This window comes from Eptesicus fuscus, chromosome 9 (assembly GCF_027574615.1).
Source record: "Eptesicus fuscus isolate TK198812 chromosome 9, DD_ASM_mEF_20220401, whole genome shotgun sequence".
NCBI classification, from domain to species: domain Eukaryota; kingdom Metazoa; phylum Chordata; class Mammalia; order Chiroptera; family Vespertilionidae; genus Eptesicus; species Eptesicus fuscus.
The window spans coordinates 10,630,654-10,652,240 of record NC_072481.1 but is presented as its reverse complement, the minus strand read 5'-3'; the positions used below and the strand labels follow the sequence as shown (position 1 = coordinate 10,652,240).

Genomic DNA, 21,587 nt, shown 5'->3' with positions numbered 1-21,587 from the left:
TATAGCAGGCTAATTATTAAGTTGATAATTTTGTATGGCCCACGAATGATGTTAAATACCCAGATGGCCCTTGGCAGAGAAAAGGTTCCCCACCCCTGGTTTAGGGACTTGGGGAATGACAGTGGGGCAGCTCCCGACCCCTTGGGGGAAAGGAGGCAGCTCTGGGCCCCTTGATAATCTCAATACCCACAGGGCCTCCTGGCCTTGGCCCTGGCGTCTCCAGGGCTGCAGGAGTGGGTGTGACCAGGCTGGTCTGCAGGGTGCCAGGACGCTAGCTGACCTTGCCCTCTATGGTCTGGGTCATCCTCCTTTCACACTAGCTCTTTGCCCAGCCACACGAGCCAGTGGGTACCTGTGCCTGACCTTAAGCCTTAGATGCCCATGTGCCTTTCTCCAGGGCTCCTGCATGCCCATGTGATTCCTGGCCGTCACCATGTGGTGAGGCTGGGGGGCCGCTGGAGGCCACCTGCCAAGATGTGGGACATGCTGGTCCTTCCTGTTGGGGCTAGGATTTTGGAAACTGGATGGGCCCCGCCTCCAGGATGGCCACCCTCAGCTGTGTTGGCCTGGTTTCCCTGCGGGAGCGCAGTTCCCACTGGCTGTGGTTGCACAGGCCCAGGTAGATGTTGCTCCCACTATCCCAGCCCCCTGCCAGGACCTGGGATTGCCCATAGAATCTTCTTCCTTTGCATGCGAGTGGCTCTGCGTGGACTGGCCCTCGGGGGGGCCTGTTCTTTGTGTGATGCAGCCAATCGGTGGACTCACAACTAGGTTGGGTTCTGAGTGGCCAGGGATCTGTAAGGGGTGACTTTGGAGAGCACTTTTTAAGGAGCTGTAAAAGTGCTGGGCCCTCCTCAAGGACAGCTGTCAGGGACTCCCCACAGGGTAGGGTGGCCATTGCCATGACCTCACACTGGCCCAGCGGTCCAGGGCAAGTGCTGATGCCGCCTGGCAGGGTGCGGGTTCTGCACTGTTTCCCACAAGGCGCCAGGTCAGGAGGCTGGTGGGTGGGGTGGAGATGTTCCTGGTTCTGCTGGCTCTACACTGTGAGGTGCCATGGGACTTGCCCTGACGTCACCCAATAAAATACCTGTTACTTAATCAAATCGGTCTTTCTGGTGGGGGTGGGGGGACAGCTTCTAAGTCTGATGGCATTGCCAGTGTGTCATTAGGTGTCAGGAGCGCGGTGGGTGGAAGGAAGGGCAGGCACTGATGTGTGGGAACACCTGCTGCGGGTGGTGGGAGCTCTGGAGCCAGATGGGCTGGGTTCAAATCCCAGCTCCAAAAGCTGTGCAACCTCTCTGACCTTCTGTCTCTTCATCTGTAAGATGGGGAAAGTAATATATGTATACCTACACATAGGTTATCATGAGAATTAAGTAAGTTAATCAATATAAGTGTTTAGAACAGACACAGAATTCATGATTCGCCAATGTTACCCATTGTTGTGACAACCACTGTTGTGTGCTGTGATAAGTTTACCCATTGTTGTGATATTTTAGTTAAATGTTATTCTAGATGTTTCTGTGAAGGTGTTCAGTGGACTTTGAGTAAAGCAGATTACCCTCCATAATGTGGGTGGGCCTCATCCAATCAGTTGAAGGCCTTAACAGAAGAAAGACCGACCTGCCTTGAACAAGAAGGAATTCTGCCAGAAGACTGCCTGTGGACTCAACCACAGCTCCTCCCTGGGTCTCTGGGCTGCCAGCATACTGGCAGAATTTGGATTTCCTGACCCCACAGTCTTGTGAGCCAGTTCCTTACAATAAACCTGTGCCTCCCTGTGCCTCCGTCTGGTCCTGTTTATCCGGAGAACCCGAGAAGAACGTGCCAGGGACTTTGTTTCTCACAAGCGCCTGAGGAGCAGGTGCTGCCATGCCCCGTTCTGCAGATAGGACAGTGCAGGAAGGTGAGGGGACCTGCCCAGGGCGTGGCATCACTGGAACAGAAGCACAGGTCTGCGTTCCGGAACCCGCTCTTTCCTCCACCCGGATGTTCACACACGGCGCTGACTGCCTTGCAAAGACCCGCTCAGCTGCCAAATGACATGAGGGGAGTGACTGTGGCCTGTTAGCTTGAGCCCAGTTTCTGGGTCCAAGCCCACCTGGGCTAGCTGACTTGGCGGGGGCCACGTGTGTCCTGGCCTGTCCCCACCCACAGAGAATGTATAGGGGCTGCTCCTGAGCCGCACTGACACCCTGTCCCAGGTCCAGCAATCTGGGCGGTTGGCATGGAGGATCCAGAGCTCTGGGAGGGGATGGAGACTGCCCTTGGCAGAGCCCCCACCCTGCTCACCCAGGGGCTACCACTGATTTGTGCAAGAGGGGGCTTGACCCGGACAAAGGGTAGCACCCAGTGCCCAGGCTGGAGCTTATGGAAGTTCAGGATGGCAACTGCATTTTGTAGTCCTTACTAATGCTTTGCATGAATGGAGTGACTTGCTCTAGGTCACACTGAGACAGCAGAGTTGGCTGACCACTGGCTACTAGTAAGTGCATTAGCTACCTAGTTTCATGGAGCCTTGACATTGGCCGTACTAGGTAAGGCACATTGGGGTGTGATAGTTACTTCAATCATCTGTGCCTCAGTGTCCTCATCTGCGAAATGGGAGCCATAGAGTGTACCTTTAGGGCTGCCATGAGTATCTGAGGATGTGACGTCTAAAGCCTTGAGCTCAGTGCCCTAGCTGGTTTGCTCAGTGGATAGAGCATTGGCCTGTGGACTGAAGGGTCACAGGTTCAATTCCAGTCAATGGCATGTACCTTGGTTGCAGGCTCAATCCCTGGCCCTGGTTGGGGCACGTGTGGGAGGTAACCAATGAATGTGTCTCTCACATTGATGTCTCTCTGTCTTTCCCTCTCCCTTCCACTCTTTTAAAAAATCAATGGAAAAATATCCTTGGGTAAGGATTAACAACAACAACAAGGTGTGCTAATCTAGGTGCACGGAAGCCAGGGATGGGCCTTAAGGCAAAAATAAAGCCTTGAGCACAGGGCCGGGCACATAGGCTGCGTTCAGGTACCGGTGGATCTATATACTATGCTGGCCTCCGGACAGACCACACAGGAACAGGATGGACGTGTGGTGGGGGAATGAATGGAAATGGCGTGACTCTGAAGAGGGTGGGTCTGCACCCTAATGCTTCCCCTGGACCCCCAGGAGCTCCGAGTCAGCCTGTCGGCCAGGAGCTGGCACAGGTGACCTTCATTTCCTTAGAGTTCATGCCTGAGCGGCCGTTTCTGGAACAGCGGGGGTGCGGACGTCCGGCCTCAGTCAAATGGTTCACACTCCAAGCCTGGACCTGCAGCTGGGCCCCGGTCACAGAGGGAAATGAAGAGACTCCTGGGCCGGCGCGGACACGGGGACTTACTGTGGCGACCATGCAAAGAGGCCTTGGGCACCTGGTCGGGTACTGGGCTCTCAGGAGCCACCAGCTCCTGGTCTGGGAGACGAGGGAAGGCAGAGGAAATGGAGCGAGCAGTGGCTTGGAGCTACCGCCTGCCCTAGCTAAATGAAGACGAAGGTGCCAGGGGGGGGAGGGCAGGGTGAAATGGCAGTGGTAGAGGAGCAGCTGGAAGTCGGGGACCTGGTGGAGCAGGTGGTAAGGAGCATGAGCTGTGAAGTTCATAGACCAGGGTTTACCCCCGGCCCTCCTACTAACTAGCAGGTTGACCTTGAGCTAGTCGGTCCACCTCTGGCCTCCATTAGGCCTCCCACAGAAGGCATTAGGCTCCTGAGCCTTGGTTTCCTCACTGTACAATGGGGACAAAATCCTTCCCACAGCTGTGCTGAGCAGACGTAATGATGTTTGAAAGCATCGCAGAGGCTCCGTGCAGGTGGCTTCCCTTCCCTTGGGCTCTTCTTGAGCTTGTGGTCATTTTGGAACCTCCAGATCCTTTTCTGTTGAGACACAGCCTGCTGGAGGTCACCCAGCCAAGCATGGTGAGGAGGCGGAAGTGGGTCTCTGGGTTCAAGTGGAGTTTCTCCCGCAGGCCTCAGCTGACCCTGAGATCCCCGACCTCTACCCTCTCACAGGCTGGGCCCCCTGAGAAGCGGCTCTGAGGCCTCCCCGGTGCCCCTTCTCCGAAGTGTCTGAACCAAGTCAGCTGGCCGAGGGGGCCCATCTCCCAGACCTTCTTTGGGGAGGTCTTCCCTACCACACCCTAAGCCAGATTGGAGCTGGGTTTCCAGCTGCCTGGCTTTGTCCTGGATGAGGGAGCTCTGGTAGGAAAGAAACAGGTGAGCAGGGTGGGGAAGGACTGACGCAGCCCCCAGGCCCTGGGGTCAGGCCCCTCTTGGGGGTTCCTCCTGTGCTCCAGGGGAGGAAGGATAGTGAGGGCAGCCCCTCCAGCCACACTTTTCCCTGAGCACCTCGGAGGAGCAGACGCAAGGCAATGGGCAGCTTCTCCAGGGCCCCCCATTTCCACAGCTGCCCCCACCCCATGTACTTTGCATAAGTTTGTCATGGCTCTCTGTCACCTTGGCAACCAGTGGCCACACAGATGTGAGCATGGGGACCTCAGGCCCTGGACTGGGCCACCAGGGCATGGGCTGTGTGTGCAGCCCTAACGGAGAGTCATGGTGACACAGTGTCCCAGGCACCTGCCCTCAGGGCGGTCAATGACTCAGCCACATCCAGTTGCCTCTCAGATGATGTCAAGGCCAGAGGACCGTAGAGACTCTCGCCCAGCCCAGGGTGTCTCAGCGCGGGGTCTGTGGACAAAGCCTAAGCCTGGCGGTGCCCTGGATTCGGACGCTCAGCTGCATTTTCCAGGTGTTACATTAGCGTCCAGGGCTTTCATCAGAATCTCCGAAGGATCCCTGCCCCTACATGTGAGTCCATTTCACAGGAGGGGAACGAGGCCCAGAGAAGGGGAGGGGCCTGCCTGCCCAAGGGCATTGATTGCCACAGAGCTGGACCGGAAGCCGAGACGTCTGCCCTCTGTCCGTTGCTCCTTCAGATTTTGGTCCGCAGGGGGCTCCTCCGTCCATGCCGACACCCACACTAAGAAGCTCTCCCTGTCGGGGGGCCCCGTGTGCCTTCCACATTGGAGCTGCTTGGTTGCCACCACTCCCATCAGCCCCTGTTTCAGTCTTGGATTCCTTCAATCCACAAACCTGCTCTGTGGCTTTGAATAAGTTCCTGTCCCTCTCTGAATCTCAGTCTCCTCATCTGCTCAATGGGGAAACAGACGAGGTAGTGAGAATAAGATGGGATGACGGAGCGTGGTGAGTGCTCAGCAGTGAGCTCTCGGAACACGGTAACAATAGAAATGACCTGTGCTCATGGTCACCGCCCCTCCCCCCATGTTGTGGCACAGGCCCTGCCCCCTCTGCCCCCCACTCCTTATCTCCTCTTGGGCTGGCACAGCCTGGGGCATCACACAGCTGTCCTGACTCGCTTTACACTTGAATGGGGTTGAGGGGAAACCACCCTGGAGTCTGGCGTGTGATTTGAATCTCATCTCTGTGGTTTGTCCAACCTAGGGGGAGTTTCTTAACCTCCCTGTGCCTCAGTTTCCTCATCTGTGAACCAGGGTTAGTAACACTTCAGTTTTCGTGAGCATTAAGAGAGATGGAGACTGCCCGGCCGGTGTGGCTCAATGGTTTAGCATTGACCTGTGAACTGGAAGGTCACGGTTCGATGGATTCCCGGTCAGGGTACATGCCCTGGTTACAGGCTCGATCCCCACTGTGGGGCGTGCAAGAGGCAGCTGTTCAATGATTCTCTCTCATCATTGATGTTTCTATCTCCCTCTCCCTCTCCCTTCCTCTCTGAAATCAATTTGAGAAAGAGAGAGAGAGATGGAGAATGACAAGCACTCAGCACGGCGCCTGGTTCTTACTGACAATGGCTACGGCTTTGGGGACACCTGCTCTAGGCCAGATGCCATTTAATCACCACAGGCCAGGCCCCCTTGGTCAGGCTCTGAGGGAGGGCTCCATCTGCCAACCTACTCTGTGTGCTGGCCGATCTCCTGTGTCCTTCACTGCCAGATGTTTGAACATCAGGGGATGCCACCTGTCCTCAGCCACGAGGCAGAAGGCCAGGGCCCAGTTGGCAGGACATGCTCCCTCTACCTCCAAAGAGGGTCCTTTCCGACCCCCCAGGCCCCGAGGTCCCTAAGAGGGGTCCTCCGTATTCCGGCCTCCCCCCGCTCCCCGAGCCCTCTGACCTCTCCACCTGTCCCCAGTGCTTTCCCCACCCCGACAGCGGCAGGACCGTCACTATGTAAATGTCTGTGCAAATCCCTTGGAGTCAAGCGGCCAGCTCTCTGGTGAGGTGGAGCGACATCTGGGGACCCCACTTCCCAGCCATGGGACCTCAGGCCGGGGTGGTCTGCTCCCTGTTCTTTCTGCTCCAGGCCCTGGCTGCGCCGGCTGAGAACTCAGACTTCAGCCTGGCGGGGGATTACCTCTTGGGTGGCCTCTTCACCCTCCATGCCAACGTGAAGGGCATCGTCCACCTCAACTTCCTGCAGGTGCCCAAGTGCAAGGAGTGAGTCTCCTGGTGGGACGCTGGACATGGTGGTGAGGGTGGGTGGGAGCCGGGGCTGGTCCTGTGGTCCTTGGGAGGCCAGGCTGAGTTTGGGGGCTCAGAAAGCTCCTTCTCATTCATTGCCAAATCCCCATCCTGGATCCACCTCGCTGGCCCCCAGGGAGGCCCCACACAGTCCATGGTTCTGAAATTTTGGCCATTGTGTTCTGAAACACTGAGACCTGGGTTGTCCCAATGCCATGTCTCTTACTATAAGGAGTTATAGGATGTTTGAGAGCATAAGGCCATGTCTCAGAGACCACCAAAACCACCCCATCCCCTCTGGCAATTAGGGGACTCCCGGTGAGTCCACGCTGAGGCCCAGTTGAGACACCAGGTGTCCTAACTTTGGAGGCAGAATGTGGTTCTTCTACAGCAGCTTCTCAGACTGGAGGGGACAGTTTGTCTGTTCCCAGGGCTGTGGGGAGGTGGGCAGGGGCACTACCAGGACTAGAGGGGATTTTCTCTGCCCTCCCTGTGAGCCCCTGGGGGTGGTAGCATCCCTCAGAGATTGGGTGGGCCATCTTCTGGAGCCAGCCTGGGATTGTAAAATGGTGATCTTGTGCAGAGAGGGTAAAGGCATTCTGGGAGAGAGGGAGAGAGGAAGGAGAGTGCAAAAGATGACTGAGCACCGACTTCTGTGATGTTGGGGAAGATTAGATGCTGGCTTGAGAAGGGTGAGGGTGATGGCACAGGGACGGTACGAAGCATGACATTAGATGTTCTGACACCTGTGCTAATGGTAGCGAGTCAGTGAAGTGATGGCAGTCATGAAAGTGATGATGGTGATGTTTACAATGGTGATGGCAGTAATGCTGGTGTAATGAAAATGGTGAAGAGTATGGTGATGATGGTGGTGGTGATGGTGATCGGTGGTAGGGACGATAGTGGTGATAGTGATGATGCTGTTGTAGTTGGTGATGGTGGTGATGATGGTGGTGATAGTGGTAGTGATGATAGTGGTGATGGTGATAATGATGATGCTAATGGTGTTGTTGGTGGTGATGATGGTGGTGGTGGTGATGATGATGGTGATAGTGGTAGTGATGATAGTGGTGATGGTGATAATGATGATGCTAATGGTGTTGTTGGTGGTGATGATGGTGGTGGTGGTGATGATGATGGTGGTGGTGGTCGTGATGGTGGTGGTGAGGATGGTGATAATGGTGGTGGTGAGGATGGTGGTAGAGATGATAGTGGTGATGGTGATAGTGATGATGCTGATGATGATGGTGGTGATGATGATGATGGTGGCATATTGATGGTGGTGATGGTGGTGGTGGTGGTGAGGATGGTGGTGGTGGTGATGATAGTATTAGGAATGGTGATCACAGACATGTGGTGGCAGTGGGAATGATATTGGTAACAGGAATAGTAGGTGATGATGGTGACAGTGGTGATAGTGATGATGGAGGTTATAGTGGGTAATGGTGGCCACACTGGCGGACATTGGTAGAGTGGTGACAGAGTCCAGAGCGATGGTGGTAGGGGTGGCAATGGCAGTGATTGACGGTGGCTACAGAGATCTAGTGTCAGAGGTGGTCATAGGGATGATGATCCTAGAGATGCGGCACAGAGACAATGAGGTGGTAAAAATGCCGGAACCTTCTGGAGTGTCTCTTTCTTGGGCAAGGCCTGCTTGGCTCTCCTTCGGCGTGTAGGACCAGCAGCCTGGCTCCCCTGCCCGCCCCTCTCATTCTGGACCTGCCTCCCACCCCACTGCGGCCCTCCAGGTACGAAGTGAAGGCGCTGGGCTACAAGCTCATGCAGGCCATGCACTTTGCGGTGGAGGAGATCAACAACCACAGCAGCCTGCTGCCCGGCGTGCGGCTGGGCTACGAGATGGTGGACGTCTGCTACGTCTCCAACAACATCCAGCCCGTGCTCTACTTCCTGGCGCAGGAGGACCATCTCCTGCCCCTCCAGGAGGACTACAGCCGCTACGTGCCCCGCGTCGTGGCCGTCATCGGCCCTGAAAACTCTGAGTCTACCATGACTGTGGCCCACTTCCTCTCCCTCTTCCTCCTCCCACAGGTGAGATCCCTGGGCCCTGGGAGAGGGGCTGGCGGGGGACAGCGGGGTGGCTGTCCAGAGGGCTCACTTCCCCACACCCGTCACAGGGTGAACGTGGGTGAGTGGAGCGGAAGCAGGACATCAACCCCGATCCTAGGCGAGCAGCCTGGCCTCCCGGTTGAGAGCTCAGGTTTTGGGGGCAGACACCTGGGTGTGTGTCTCGGCTCTGAGTCGTGCCCATTGAGCCAGTCTCTTAAGCCTTCTGAGCCTCAGTTTCCCCAGCTGCAAAGTGAGATGGTAAGCGTTCTATCTCAGGACCGTCTGAAGATTAAAGCATTTAACCTTTGTAAGAGTTTTTAGCACACAGTAGGGGGTCAATAATGTTCCTGTTATGTAGAGCAGCGGTCGCCAGCTGGCGGTCCGCGGACCACGGGTGGTCTGCGAGGTCCGAACGGTTGGCGACTGCTGATGTAGAGCATCTTGCACAAGAATGGAAACTCAGAAAATGCTCAATATCATCCTGCGTAGTTAGTGGCCTAGCACAGAGCCTGCCGCATAGCAGGTCCTCAAGAAAGTGCTGTTGGTATTACTATTATTATCACCGTTATCATCACCAGGATGGACAGTGCCTAGTCCAGAACTGGCATAAAATATCTATTCATTAAACAGTAGCTAGCCCTGGACTTGGCACACAGTAGGTAGTTACAAATTCTGTAATTTTTGCTGTTTTAGATAGAGAGAGGAAGGGGGAGAGAGAGAGAAACATGGATTTGTTCCACATTCATTGGTTGTTTCTTGTATGTGCCCTGACCCTAGATCAAACCCGCAACCTTGGTGTATCAGATCAACACTCTAACCGAGCTACCCTGCTAGGGCCTTTGCTGTTGTTTTTATTATGTAAAGCCTCTAGCACAGGGTCTGCCACATAGTAGGTGCTCAGTAAATGTTCGTATTCTTTTTTTAAAATATATTTTTATTGCTTTCAGAGAGGAAGGGAGAGGGAGAGAGAGATAGAAACATCCATGATGAGAGAGAATCATGGATTGGCTGCCTCCTGCAAGTCCCCCACTGGGGATCGAGCCCACAACCCAGGCACGTGCCCTTGACCGGAATCGAACCTGGGACCTTTCAGTTCACAGGCCGACGCTCTATCCACTGAGCCAAACCAGTTAGGGCGAATGTTCATATTCTTATGTGAAACATCTACTCCGGTACTGAGCTCATTCTTTCATTCATTTAACAAATATTTACTGAGCACCCACTATGCCAGGTACTGCTGTAGGCTCCGCGGATACAGGTGGGAACTTAGAGCTCATTTTCTAGCGGGGAGAGACAGACAGAAAACGTAAATAAATAAGTGGTTTAGGATGTTAGAGATTGAGAAGGGCGGTGGATAAAAGGAAAAGACCAACAGGGTAAGGGAGATGGGGCATGTCACGGACGGGCGGAAGTGGGTGGAGGCGGACTGCAGTTTGAAACGGCCCCCTCCCCTCGGGCAGGTCACCTACAGCGCCATCGACGACGACCTGCGCGATAAGCAGCGCTTCCCGGCGGTGCTGCGCACGGTGCCCAGCGCCGACCACCACATCGAGGCCCTGGTGCAACTGATGCTCCACTTCCGCTGGAACTGGATCGTGGTGCTCGTGAGCGGCGACGACTACGGCCGCCGGAACAGCCAGCTGCTCCGCGAGCGCCTGGCCCGCCACGACATCTGCATCGCCCTGCACGAGGCGCTGCCCACGCCGCAGCCCAGCCAGGTGGTGACGCCGCAGGAGCGCAGGCGCCTGGAGGCCGTGGTGGACAAGCTGCGGCACAGCTCGGCGCGCGTGGTGGTCGTGTTCTCGCCGGACCTGGCGCTGCACAACTTCTTCCACGAGGTGCTGCGCCAGAACCTCACCGGCGTCGTGTGGCTCGCCTCGGAGTCCTGGGCCATCGACCTGGCCCTGCACAACCTCGCCGAGCTGAGCCGCACGGGCACCTTCCTGGGCATCACCACCCAGAGCGTGTCCATCCCGGGCTTCAGCGAGTTTCGTGTGCGCCGGGCTCAGGCCAGGAGGCCGGCGTCCAACAGGACCAGTCGGAGGGCCACCTGCAACCAGGAGTGCGACACCTGCCTGGACACCCTCGAGTCCTTCAGCACCATCCTCACGCTTTCCGGCGAGCGCGTGTCCTACAGCGTGTACTCTGCCGTCTATGCCGTGGCCCACGCGCTGCACAGCCTCCTGGGCTGCAGCCAGACCCACTGCTCCAAGGAGACGGTCTATCCCTGGCGGGTGAGGCAAGCCAGGGCCACGGAGCAGGCGCAGAGTCTCTGGTTGCCATGGAGAGCGCAGGGAAGCCCCGCCCCTTCCAGCGCTTGTCTCTCCATCCCTAGTGGGTTCTGGGCCAATGGGTGGAGAGGCCATGGGACGTGGTGCCAAAACAAATGTCCCTCTTCCTTAAGTTATTCCTCACCATCCACGACGGTCAGTCTGTCTGGAGGTTCAGGTAAAATTCTGTAGGAGCAAACCTGCAAGGAGTGGAGGGCCCCCTGTGGTTGCTCCAGGGTCGGGGGACTGGGGAATGGGCTTGTGGGCTCCCATCAGCTCTCCAGGCCCGGCTTCGGGCTTAGGGATCACTGCCCAGGTCTGCGTCACCTTGATTCAGAGTTTAATAAGTCTGTGTTTTCTGACTCACACACACCTCCACCACCACGCCCCCGGCGGAGGAGGCTTTACTGAGGATGCGCAGGAGGGTTTCTCAGCGGAGATGTGCACTTTCTCCTTTGCTACCTGACCTGCTGTGCTGAGCCCATTCCCTGGGGTTTTCACGGTTTGGGGCTCAGCCAATCCCCCAACCCTTGTCTCTGGCCCCTCTTTATTTTCCCCTTCCTCACTTTCTAGATACCCACCCCTCACCAAATACCCGGCCACTTCAATAACTGAACAATTTAGTTAGTTCTTTAAAAATCCCCCCTCTATTCTATTTATTTGTGCCTCTCTACCCCATAACCTGACAGTCTAACCTTGCAGCCCTAAGTGTGTGTGTGTGTGTGTGTGTGTGTGTGTGTGTGTGTAATGCAGTTATTCTTGAAAAGGAATTCTGGTGCCAGCTGGTAAAACACTATTTTACTATGTGCCCTGCTGCATTAATAACATACAAATTATCATGGGTGCTTTACTGTGTTTTGAGTACCCAGTATACACCCACCTTACCTCGCGGCCATCCTATGAGGTTGATAACCTACAAGCAGGGAAACAGAGGGATGGGGAGGGTACGTGATTTGCCCATGATTGCTTAGTGGTAAACGGCAACCCGTGGCTTTGAACCCAGGTCTGGCCCATTCCCCTGTGGTTTTCCCACTTCTCCTTCCAGGCGTTCTCCCAGCCACGGCTGGCAGTAGCTGTGATGAAGGACCAGTCGACTTCTTTCCTCCCCTAATAGTGGAGACCAAAGAGCATCAATTATAGCAACCAGGCTGTCCAGTCCCATTTGCTGAGCACCCACTATGCGCCAGGCCCTGGCTGAGCACTGTGAGAGGATCAGATCTTCATCCTAGGAGGGGACGAGGGCAGCTAATAAGATCTGTCCCTGCTGAGTGCAGCAGGAAGTCAGGATGGCAGTTATTCGGGGTGGGGGTGGAGGGCGGGGACAGGATTTAAGTAGGGGATGGGCAGCAGCCTGAGCCTGAAAGCCTCTTTGGGGAGAAGGATAGGGACCAACTCCCTTGTCTACCTGCCTGCCTGTCAGTCCCCAAGGTGAGTGAGCTCTGGGCCCCCAACATGTACCCCAATAGCCTCTCCTATTTATGGAGGAAAAAAATCTAGAAGCCAGATTAAGTTGGAAGCCCTTTCAGCATCAGACCAGAGAGGTTCAATGACTTGCTCAAAGTCTCACAGCAAATTGAGGACAGAGCCAGGATGGAATTCAGGCCCAAGAATTCCCAGTCCCAAGTTTGTCCCCTTGTCTGCATCCTGAGAGAGATGGGATGGAGGGGGGAGACTGCCAGGACCTCGAGGGCAGGGGAGATTCCAGCAGCTCTTACAGGTGAGAGCGGGCGTAGACTCTGGTCCCCAGGTACTAGGTTCCAGAGGGATGGCCAAGGGGACTTTCAGAGAAAAGGGATTTTATCAAATCCTCAATAGGAGGTGAAAACTTATTATTTTCAGGCACTGTTCTAAGCCCCCAACAGAGATTACCTTATTTATTGCTTCACAGCTCAGAAGATAGGGTTTCTGTTGCTCTCATTTTGTAGAAAAAACTGGGGTTCAGAGAGGTTAAGTGACAGGTCCAAGGCTCATAGCAAGTGGCCTAAACCCAGAGGTATTCGAGTCCAGAGCCAGAGCTCTCAGCCACTGCCTCCCAAACGCCCCATTTCACAGATGTGAAGATCAAGGCGAGTGGGATGGGATTGCTCCCAGGTCCCGCCCAACCTCTGATGCCAGCTCCACTTCCCTGCTGTCTGGCCCCTCTAGCTGCTCCAGGAGATCAGGAAGGTCAACTTCACCCTCCTGGGCCACCATATCTTCTTCGACGAGTCCGGGGACCTGCCCATGCCCCTGGAGGTCATTCAGTGGCAATGGAACGTGAGCCAGAACCCGTTCCAGACCATCGCCTCCTACTACCCCGCGCAGCGGCAGCTGAAGGACGTCCGCGGAGTCTCCTGGCACACCCCCGACGGCACGGTCAGCTCTCAGGGGCCTGGGCAGGGACTAGGCTGGAATGGCCAGGGCCCTTTTTTATCAAGGAGGACACCCGAGATTCATGTCCCGTAGCTCGTGGGATCTCTATTTGTGGGTGTCCTGTCTGGGGTCCTGTCCTTACACCAGTGATTGAGAGCTGGACGTTCAGGGCTTTCGGGCTCCTTGGGACCCTGGGGATCAGGACCTCTGCAAAGTAAATATTCACGTGTGTGCCAAGGACTTCAATTCTCATGTCAAACCTAGGCAATAGGTGCAACCATTCTCCTATCTTATTAGGAAACCCAAGGCACAGAGAGGTTGCATGACCTGCCTAAGGCCACACAGCATGTCTGTGGTGGAGGTTCCCTCTATACAGCATTCAGGCTACATCCTGTCAATTAGTACTCAGGGTTTGGTACAGTGGCTATGCCTTTAAATGTGTCCGACAGCTGTCAACCTAAAGCTTCATTTTTAATCCTCCTCAGATAATATGCTGTCAGAATTCTGCTGGTGTGGGGAGGGGTGGAAACCCAGCCTTGTGGCGGAGGGGATCAAAGGACCTCAAAGCTACTGGAAAACCCCATTACGCCCCTCCTGCCTCACACTCTATCCCCAGTTCCAGAGCTGCTGGTTCCAAGCTCCTTGGGGATTTTCATGGAGTAAATTGGTTTGGTGTCTTTGCTAATCCTGCCGTAACACACTACCACAGACTGGCTGGGGGCGGGTGGGGGGGGCTTAAAGGACAGAAATGTAGCCCTGGCCAGGTGGCTCAGTTGGTTGGAGCATCATCCCATTCACCAAAAGGTTGGGTGTTCGATTCCTGATCAGGGCACATACTCAGGTTGTGGGTTCCATCCCCGGTGGAGGCATGTACAGGAATCAACTGATTGATGTTTCTCTCTCACTCTCAAATCAATAAAAACGTATCTTTGGGTGAGGATTAAAAAATAATTAAGAGAACAGAAATGTATTGTCTCGCAGTCCTGGAGGCTGGAAGTCCAAGATCAAGGTGTTGGTAGGGTTAGTTCCTTCTGAGGGCTGGGAGGCAGAATCGATTTCATGCCTCTCTCCTGGCTCCTGGTGGCTTTCCGTGGCTCCGGCAGCATCACCCTGACCTCTGCCTTCTTCACCTGTGCTCTCCCTGTGGGAGTGTCTGTCTCCATGCCTCTCCCTTTTGTAAGGACATTCATCAGCTTAGAGGAGGGCCCACCCTGCTCCAGTATGACTTAATCTAAGCTAGTTACACCAATAAATCAAGGAACAACAAGTGTTGGTAAGGATGTGGAGGAAAGGGGACCCTGGTGCCCTCCTGGTAGGATTGCAAATTGGTGCAGCCACCTTGGAAAGCAGTATGGAGGGTCCTCAAAAAATTAAAGACAGAACTACCTTATGACCTGGCAATTCCACTTACAGGTATTTATCCGAAGAAATCCAAAACACTCATTCAGAAAGATACATGCACCCCTATGCTCCTTGCAGCATTATTTACAACTAGAGGCCCGGTGCATGAAATTTGTGCATGGGTAGGGTCCTAGGCCTGGCTGGTGATCAGAGCCGATCTGTGGGGTGACTGGTGGGGCAATTGAGGGGCCCCCACTGGCATCTGCCTTGGCCAGCCTGGTGCCACCCGCTTGCCGGCCCCACCCCCCGCTGCCACCGCCAATTGCCTCCCTCTGTGGGGCGACTGGCAGGGCAATTGTGGGGGGGGGGGGAGGGAGGGCCGCTGGCACACACCTTGGCTAGCCTGGGGCCTGCGGGCTGGGGGCAGCTCCTGCATTGAGCGTCTGTCCCCATCATAGTGCACATCAGCGACCAGTCTTTCCACTGGTTGTTCCACCGTTTGGTCTATTTGCATATTAGGCCTTTATTATATAGGATAGCTGAGCTATGGGAGCAACCTAACTGCCCATCAATAGATGGCTGGATAAAGATGTGGTATATCTGGACGATGTTCTGGTTGGTGAACATAAGCATTTGTAGCTATGAATTTCCCCTTGGTCTTGCTTTGCTGTGTTTTCAGTTCCATTTATCTCTAAGTATTTTCTAATTTCCCCTACGATTATCTCATTTGATCCACAGGTTGTTTAAGAGCATTGTTTAACATCTAAAAATGTGTGAATTTTCCAGTCTTCCTTCTGTGTTGCACTTCTAACTTCATTTATAACTTGTGTGCTATCTTTAAAAAACCTGTCAAGACTTAATTTGTGGTCAAATGCCTGGTCTGCTCTGGAAAATGACCCATATGAACTTGAGAAGGATGTGTATTCTGTTGTTGAGCAGAGTGTCCTGTATATGTCTGTTAGATCTACTTAGGTCATTGTGTTGTTCAAGTCCTCTATTTCCTTACTTATTTTCTGTTTGATTGTTCTACCCGCCATCAAGAGGGGGTATTGCAGTCTTTAAGTACTATTGTGGATTATGATATTTAAATCATCTATTTCCTCCTTTGATTCTGATGGTTTTGTATCATGTATTTTGGGGCTCTCTTATTAGATGTATACTAGAGGCCTGGTGCATGAAAATTCATGCACTGGAGGGGGGGTCCCCCAGCCTGACCTGGCCCCACTCAGTCTGGGAGCCCTCAGGGGCAGGAGGCGACCTGGCAATCAGGGGAAGGTGACACCCCTATCACACCTCTGCTGCTGCCACTGCCGGCAGCACAAGCCTCAGCTGGCCCTGGTTACCTGAGCCTTGGGCGGCCCTGGGCGGCTGGGCAGCCGCCATCTAAGGCTTGCCTGTGCCTCAGGCCGGCCCTGGGCGGCTGGGGGGCTGAGGGGACTGGGCGCCGCCATCTTGTGACTGTGGGCGCTGCCATATTTGAGGGCATGGCAGTCAATTAGCATATTCCCTCCTTATTGGCTGTGGGCGCCGCCATCTTTGAGGGCGGGGCAGTCAATTAGTATATTCCCTCATTGGCTATGGCACCACCATCTTTGCAATGGTGTGAGGGTCAATTAGCATATTCCCTCTTTATTAGATAGGATATGTTTATAATTATTATATCTTTTAAAAATATATATTTTTTTAATTTATTTCAGAGAGGAAGGGAGAGGGAGAGAGAGATAGAAACATCAATGATGAGAGAGAATCACTGATTGGCTGCCTCCTGCACACCCCCTACTGGGGATTGAGCCTGCAACCTGAGCATGTGCCCTTGGCCAGAATTGAACCTGGGACCCTTCAGTCTGCAGGCCGACACTCTATCCACTGAGTCAAACTGTCCAGGGCTATTATATGTTCTTAATAGATTGACCCTATTATCATTATAAAATGTCCTTCTTTTTGGTATTTTCTCACCCTCTGACTTTTTGTGTTTTGAGATTTTTATCTGTGTTTTTTTTTGTTTTGTTTGTTTGTTTTGTGTGCTTTGAATACGATATACCTAAGTGCAGATATTTTGGGTACTTATCCTGCTGAATGTTCTCAGCTTCCTGGATCTGTCATTAATTTTAGAGAATTCTCAGCCAATATTCCTTCAAATATTTCCTCTGTTCCTTGCTGTCTTTCTTCTCCTTTGGGTATTCCCATTATATGTATGTTGTACCTTTTGCAATAGTTCATAGTTCTTGGATATTCTGTTCTCCCCCCACCACACACACACTCTTTTTTTCTCTTTACTTTTCAGTTGGGGAGGTTTTTACTGAAATATCTTCAAGATCACTGATTCTTTCCTTGGTGAGCTCATCAGAGGCATTGTTCACTTCTGTTACCAGGGTTGTTTTTTAAATTCCTAGCATTGCTTTTTGATTCTTTCTTAAGTTTCCACTTCTCTGCTTCCATTACCCATCTGTCCTTGTGTGTTGCTCACTTTTTCAATCGGAGTCTTAGCCTATTCATCATAGTTATTTCACATTCCTGGTCTGATAATTCCCAAATCTTGGACATCTCTGAGTCTCATCCCGATGCTTGTTTCAGACCGCGATTTGTTTTTGTCTTTTAGCATGCCTTGCCATGTTTTTGTTGAAGGCCAGGCATGACGCGTTGGTTAAAAAGAACTGAGGTAAAGAAATCTTTAGCAGGAGATTCCATGTTTGTCTGGGTATGAGTTAGGCTTTATTTACTATTGGCTGTCACTGTGATGTCAGAGGTTAGAGGGACTATGGGGGGGGGGTGAGGGTGCAGGGGGAACAGAAGACAGGGGACCTCTGAGGGGCCCGGGGTTGAGTGGTTCTGCTGTGCCCTCCCCCCCGCCCCCATCTGGGCCCTTGGCCCTTCTTCTGTGCACTCTCAGAACATCGATCATCAGAATGATTTTTATGCAACCCGAATCTAATCCAGCCCTGTCCATACTCAAGAACCATGGCTGCCTCCCACCTCCCCTCCATGGTTAGTGTGCCAGGGACGAGCCCTCCGAGGCTTTCCACCCTCTCCACCCTCTGCCTGTGCATCTCGATCCCAGCCAGGCCCAGAAATGCCTTCTTCCCACACGGGTCATCCACTCCCCTCCTCTATCCCACTGCTTTCATTGTTTCCCCTACTTGTAATTCATTCACTTAATAAAGCAATCGTTAGAGGCCTCCTCTGTGCCGGGTATTCTTCTAGGTTCTAGAAATACAGCAGTAAAAACAATAGACTTGGTCACTGCATGCCTGTTCCTGTTCACCTGCCCCTCCCTGCAGGCAGGGTTTTCAGACTCTTTGTTGTCAGTGACCAAAAGTGATGTAACAGAACGTTAATTTACTGCCTCGCAGCACTGAAACCTCTAGGGGTAGAAGTGAGGCTTCGGGCACGGGTGGATCCAGGGTCTCACTCTCTCCACCTCTCAGGTTTCTCCTGGGCGTGTTCTCTGCCCAGGAGACAAGATGGCTGCCAGCAGCCCCAGAGCCACATCCTGTCCTCTCAGCAGCCTCCTAGCGTCTGTCTCTACTGTTGGGTGGGTGCAGTAAGGTCTTGGGCAGCCAAGGGTCCCTACAAAGGTCCAGTTCTAATGGCGATCCCAGCACCCCCTCCCCTCCCTCCAGACAGGGGCCAGGCTTCCCTCCCCTGAGCATCCTGTGAGTGGGGGAGAGTGGGGAGTTCCTCAGAGCGAGGGGAAAGAGGGCTTAGTGTCTCGTGCCCTCCTCCCTCCAGGTCCCCGTGTCCACGTGTTCCAAGGACTGCCAACCTGGGCAAAAGAAGAAGTCTGTGGGCATCCACCCCTGCTGCTTTGAGTGTCTTGACTGCCTCCCTGGCACCTTCCTCAATAAAACTGAAGGTACGGCTTACAGAGGCAATGTAAGTGTTCAAATGCCAGGGACCATATTTGATTCCACCTGTATCTCCCCGATACCTGGTGAACAGAAAAATCTTCAGCACAGGTGGCTTAGGGGGAAGGAGCAGCACCCAACCAGGTGGGGCTGAAACCGATCTGGATCCACACACACATAGTCCACGGCCCAGGGTGTCAGGCCAGGGAGTGTCCACCGGGGGATGGATGGATGGATGGATGGATGGATGGATGGATGGATGGATGGATGGATGGATGGATGGATGGATGGAAGGATGGATGGATGGATGGAAGGAAGGAAGGAAGGATGGATGGATGGATGGATGGATGGATGGATGGAAGGATGGATGGATGGAAGGAAGGAAGGATGGATGGATGGATGGATGGATGGATGGATGGATGGAAGGATGGATGGAAGGATGGATGGATGGAAGGATGGATGGATGGAAGGATGGATGGATGGCTCTGCCAATAGAAGAGACATTTCTGGAAGACAGGGACAGTACAGTAGGTCCTCGGGTTACGTCGGAGATCCATTCCTACGGCGCGACGTAACGCGATTTTCGCTGTAAGTCAGAACCCACCTACATAAGCACCTACGTCACTCACATGGAGCACACACACAGCAGTAATGAAGTGAAACACTAAAAAAAAGTTTAAAAGAAAGATAACGATTCCTGACCTTTACTTGTGGTAAATAAATAATAAAAAAAGCACATATGTACATACGTCGAAATGACGGAACTTTTTTTTTATATATAAATACTGTAAATGGGAGATGGCGACGTAAACACGAAACGACATACGTGGAGTCCGACGTAACCCAAGGACGGCCTGTATATGATCTATCTCTGGCCTCCTAAGTGCCCAGTGTAGTTCAGAGCGTACAGTGGCTGCTCAGTGAATAGGTCCTGGATGATTTTCTTGATTAGAAGAATGAACTAACATCTCTCCCTATAGATCATAAACTCCAGGAAGGTGGGGGGGACAATGTCCCCTTTCTGTCCATGTTAGGGTTTAGCACAATTCGGAGCTGGGGCTCAAAGTATTTTTTTCATGACTTCACTGATGAGTAAATTAAATGGGTGCACCTGTCTGCCAATCAGAGTACTTATTGTGTGGAGCGCAGGGTAGAGGAGCTGCCCAACAAAAGGGTGTCCAGTGATTTCATTGGCCTTTCTCCCAATTTGTGGAGATCCTGCCGGCAGGGGGCGGGGCTTAGCCATCTCTGTGGTCTCGGGGGCCTATCACAGTGGGTGGTGCTCAAAAACATATTTGCTGAATGAATTCTGAATGAATAGTGGAATATCTCCCCCACCAGCGAGGGAGGTCTTGGAAGGAAGGAATTATAGTTGTGTGGCTCTGAGTCAAGGACACTGCGGCCCAGATCCTGCCTCTGTAAAGCTTTGCGAGCTTCCCTGGCTGAGCCTCAGTTTCCTTTATCTGTGAAATGGGTTTGCTGTGAGCATTTGATGAGCCAGTGAATAGAAGGGACTCAGTGAGTGTTGGCTATGACCGCAGGGGTCGCCCTTCGCTCCCTCTCTCCATCCCTGGAGCCTGGCCCCGTGCAGGCCCAGAGGATGTGGGTACTGGGAGGGTGGGCTCGGCTGACGGGAATCGCTGGGGGCTCTTGTAGATGAGTTTGACTGCCAACCCTGCCCAAGCAACGAGTGGTCCCACAGGAGAGACACCTCCTGCTTCAAGCGGCGACCGACCTTCCTCCAGTGGCACAACGCACCCACCACCTGTGTGGTCCTGCTGGCGGGCCTGGGCTTCCTCGGCACCCTGGCCATCCTGGCCGTATTCTGGAGGCACCTCCAGACGCCCATGGTCCGTTCAGCCGGGGGCCCCATGTGCTTCCTGATCCTGGCATCGCTGCTGGTGGCGTACCTGATGGTCCCCACGTACCTGGGGCCGCCCACGGTCTCCTCGTGCCTCTGCCGCCAGACCTTCTTCACCCTCTGCTTCACCGTCTGCATCTCCTGCATCGCCGTGCGCTCCTTCCAGATCGTCTGCGTCTTCAAGATGGCCCGCCGCCTCCCGCGCGCCTACGGCTACTGGGTGCGCTGCCACGGGCCCTACGTCTTTGTGGCGGTCATCACGGCGCTCAAGGTGGCCATTGTGACAGCCAGTCAGCTGTTCACTCCCACCGGCCCCACCGCCCGCGCCGACCCCGGGGACCCCAAGATCATGATCCTCTCCTGCAACCCCAACTACCGCAAGGGGCTGCTGGTCAACACCAGCCTGGACCTGCTGCTCTCCGTGGCCGGCTTCAGCTTCGCCTACATGGGCAAGGAGCTGCCCACCAACTACAACGAGGCCAAGTTCATCACCTTCTGCATGACCTTCTACTTCACCTCCTCCATCTGCCTCTGCACCTTCATGTCTGTCTACGAGGGGGTGCTGGTCACCTTCCTGGACCTCTTGGTCACGGTGCTCAACCTCCTGGGCATCAGCCTGGGCTACTTCGGCCCCAAGTGCTACCTGATCCTCTTCCACCCGGAGCGCAACACGCCGGCCTACTTCAGCAGCGCCATCCAGGGCTACACCATGGGCAGGGACTAGCGCCGCCCACGGGGCTGGGCCGGAGGGCCTGGGCGCTGGGAGGTGCAGGTCGGGGGCTTGCTTGCGTATGCGATCCCTCTCTGTGACCACCTCGTCCTGGTCTCTGATTGGCGTCCCCTCCAGGTTCTCTGCATCCTGGTTTTTACCCACCTAGTCATGGGCGCCTGGAAATACTCACACTCGGTTCCTTTCCCTCAAGCTGTTTAGCTTGCCAGGCACTGCCAACCCCTAGAAAAATGACCCAAGGTGACCTACGGCTGGTCTCCTAGGACCAGTCTGATTTAGCAGCCTACAGCGCCATCTGGTGGTCACAGCGTGCATCTGCAAATTCCAGCTCATTCCCTTCGCCTTGTGCTCATGGCGGGGATGGGGTTGGTGTGGGAGGATGTGAGAGGATGTGAGCTCATGTAATGTTGCCCGGGCATCATGCTCTAGCTCCCCACGTGTCTGTGTCTCATCTCCCAGGTTCCCCCAGAGCTTGGACCCAGGCTTCTGTGTTATGTCTGAATAATGGCTGGCACAGTGGGCACTTCCTAAATGCTCGAGAATAAACCTCACGTGGGTGAAACGAGTGCGTTGCCTTCTTGTTTCCAGGAGTCCCTGA

General features: G+C 54.1%; 1 protein-coding gene across 1 annotated transcript; it reads left to right on the top strand.

The window, feature by feature from the left end:
• Positions 1-6,317: 6,317 nt before the first annotated feature.
• TAS1R2 (taste 1 receptor member 2) lies at positions 6,318-20,996 on the top strand. Its single transcript, XM_008148156.3, has 6 exons — positions 6,318-6,499; positions 8,272-8,572; positions 10,051-10,824; positions 13,006-13,215; positions 18,283-18,406; positions 20,055-20,996. The coding sequence occupies exons 1-6, from the start codon at positions 6,318-6,320 to the stop codon at positions 20,981-20,983; spliced, it is 2,520 nt and encodes an 839-aa protein (XP_008146378.3). The 3' UTR covers positions 20,984-20,996.
• Positions 20,997-21,587: the final 591 nt, after the last annotated feature.

Coding starts and splice junctions, on each gene's coding strand:
- TAS1R2 (XM_008148156.3), top strand. CDS start 6,318: ATGGGACCTCAGGCCGGGGTGGTCTGCTCCCTGTTCTTTCTGCTCCAG. Junction 8,573..10,050: donor CCCTCTTCCTCCTCCCACAG/GTGAGATCCCTG, acceptor CCCCTCGGGCAG/GTCACCTACAGCGCCATCGA. Junction 10,825..13,005: donor AGACGGTCTATCCCTGGCGG/GTGAGGCAAGCC, acceptor TGGCCCCTCTAG/CTGCTCCAGGAGATCAGGAA.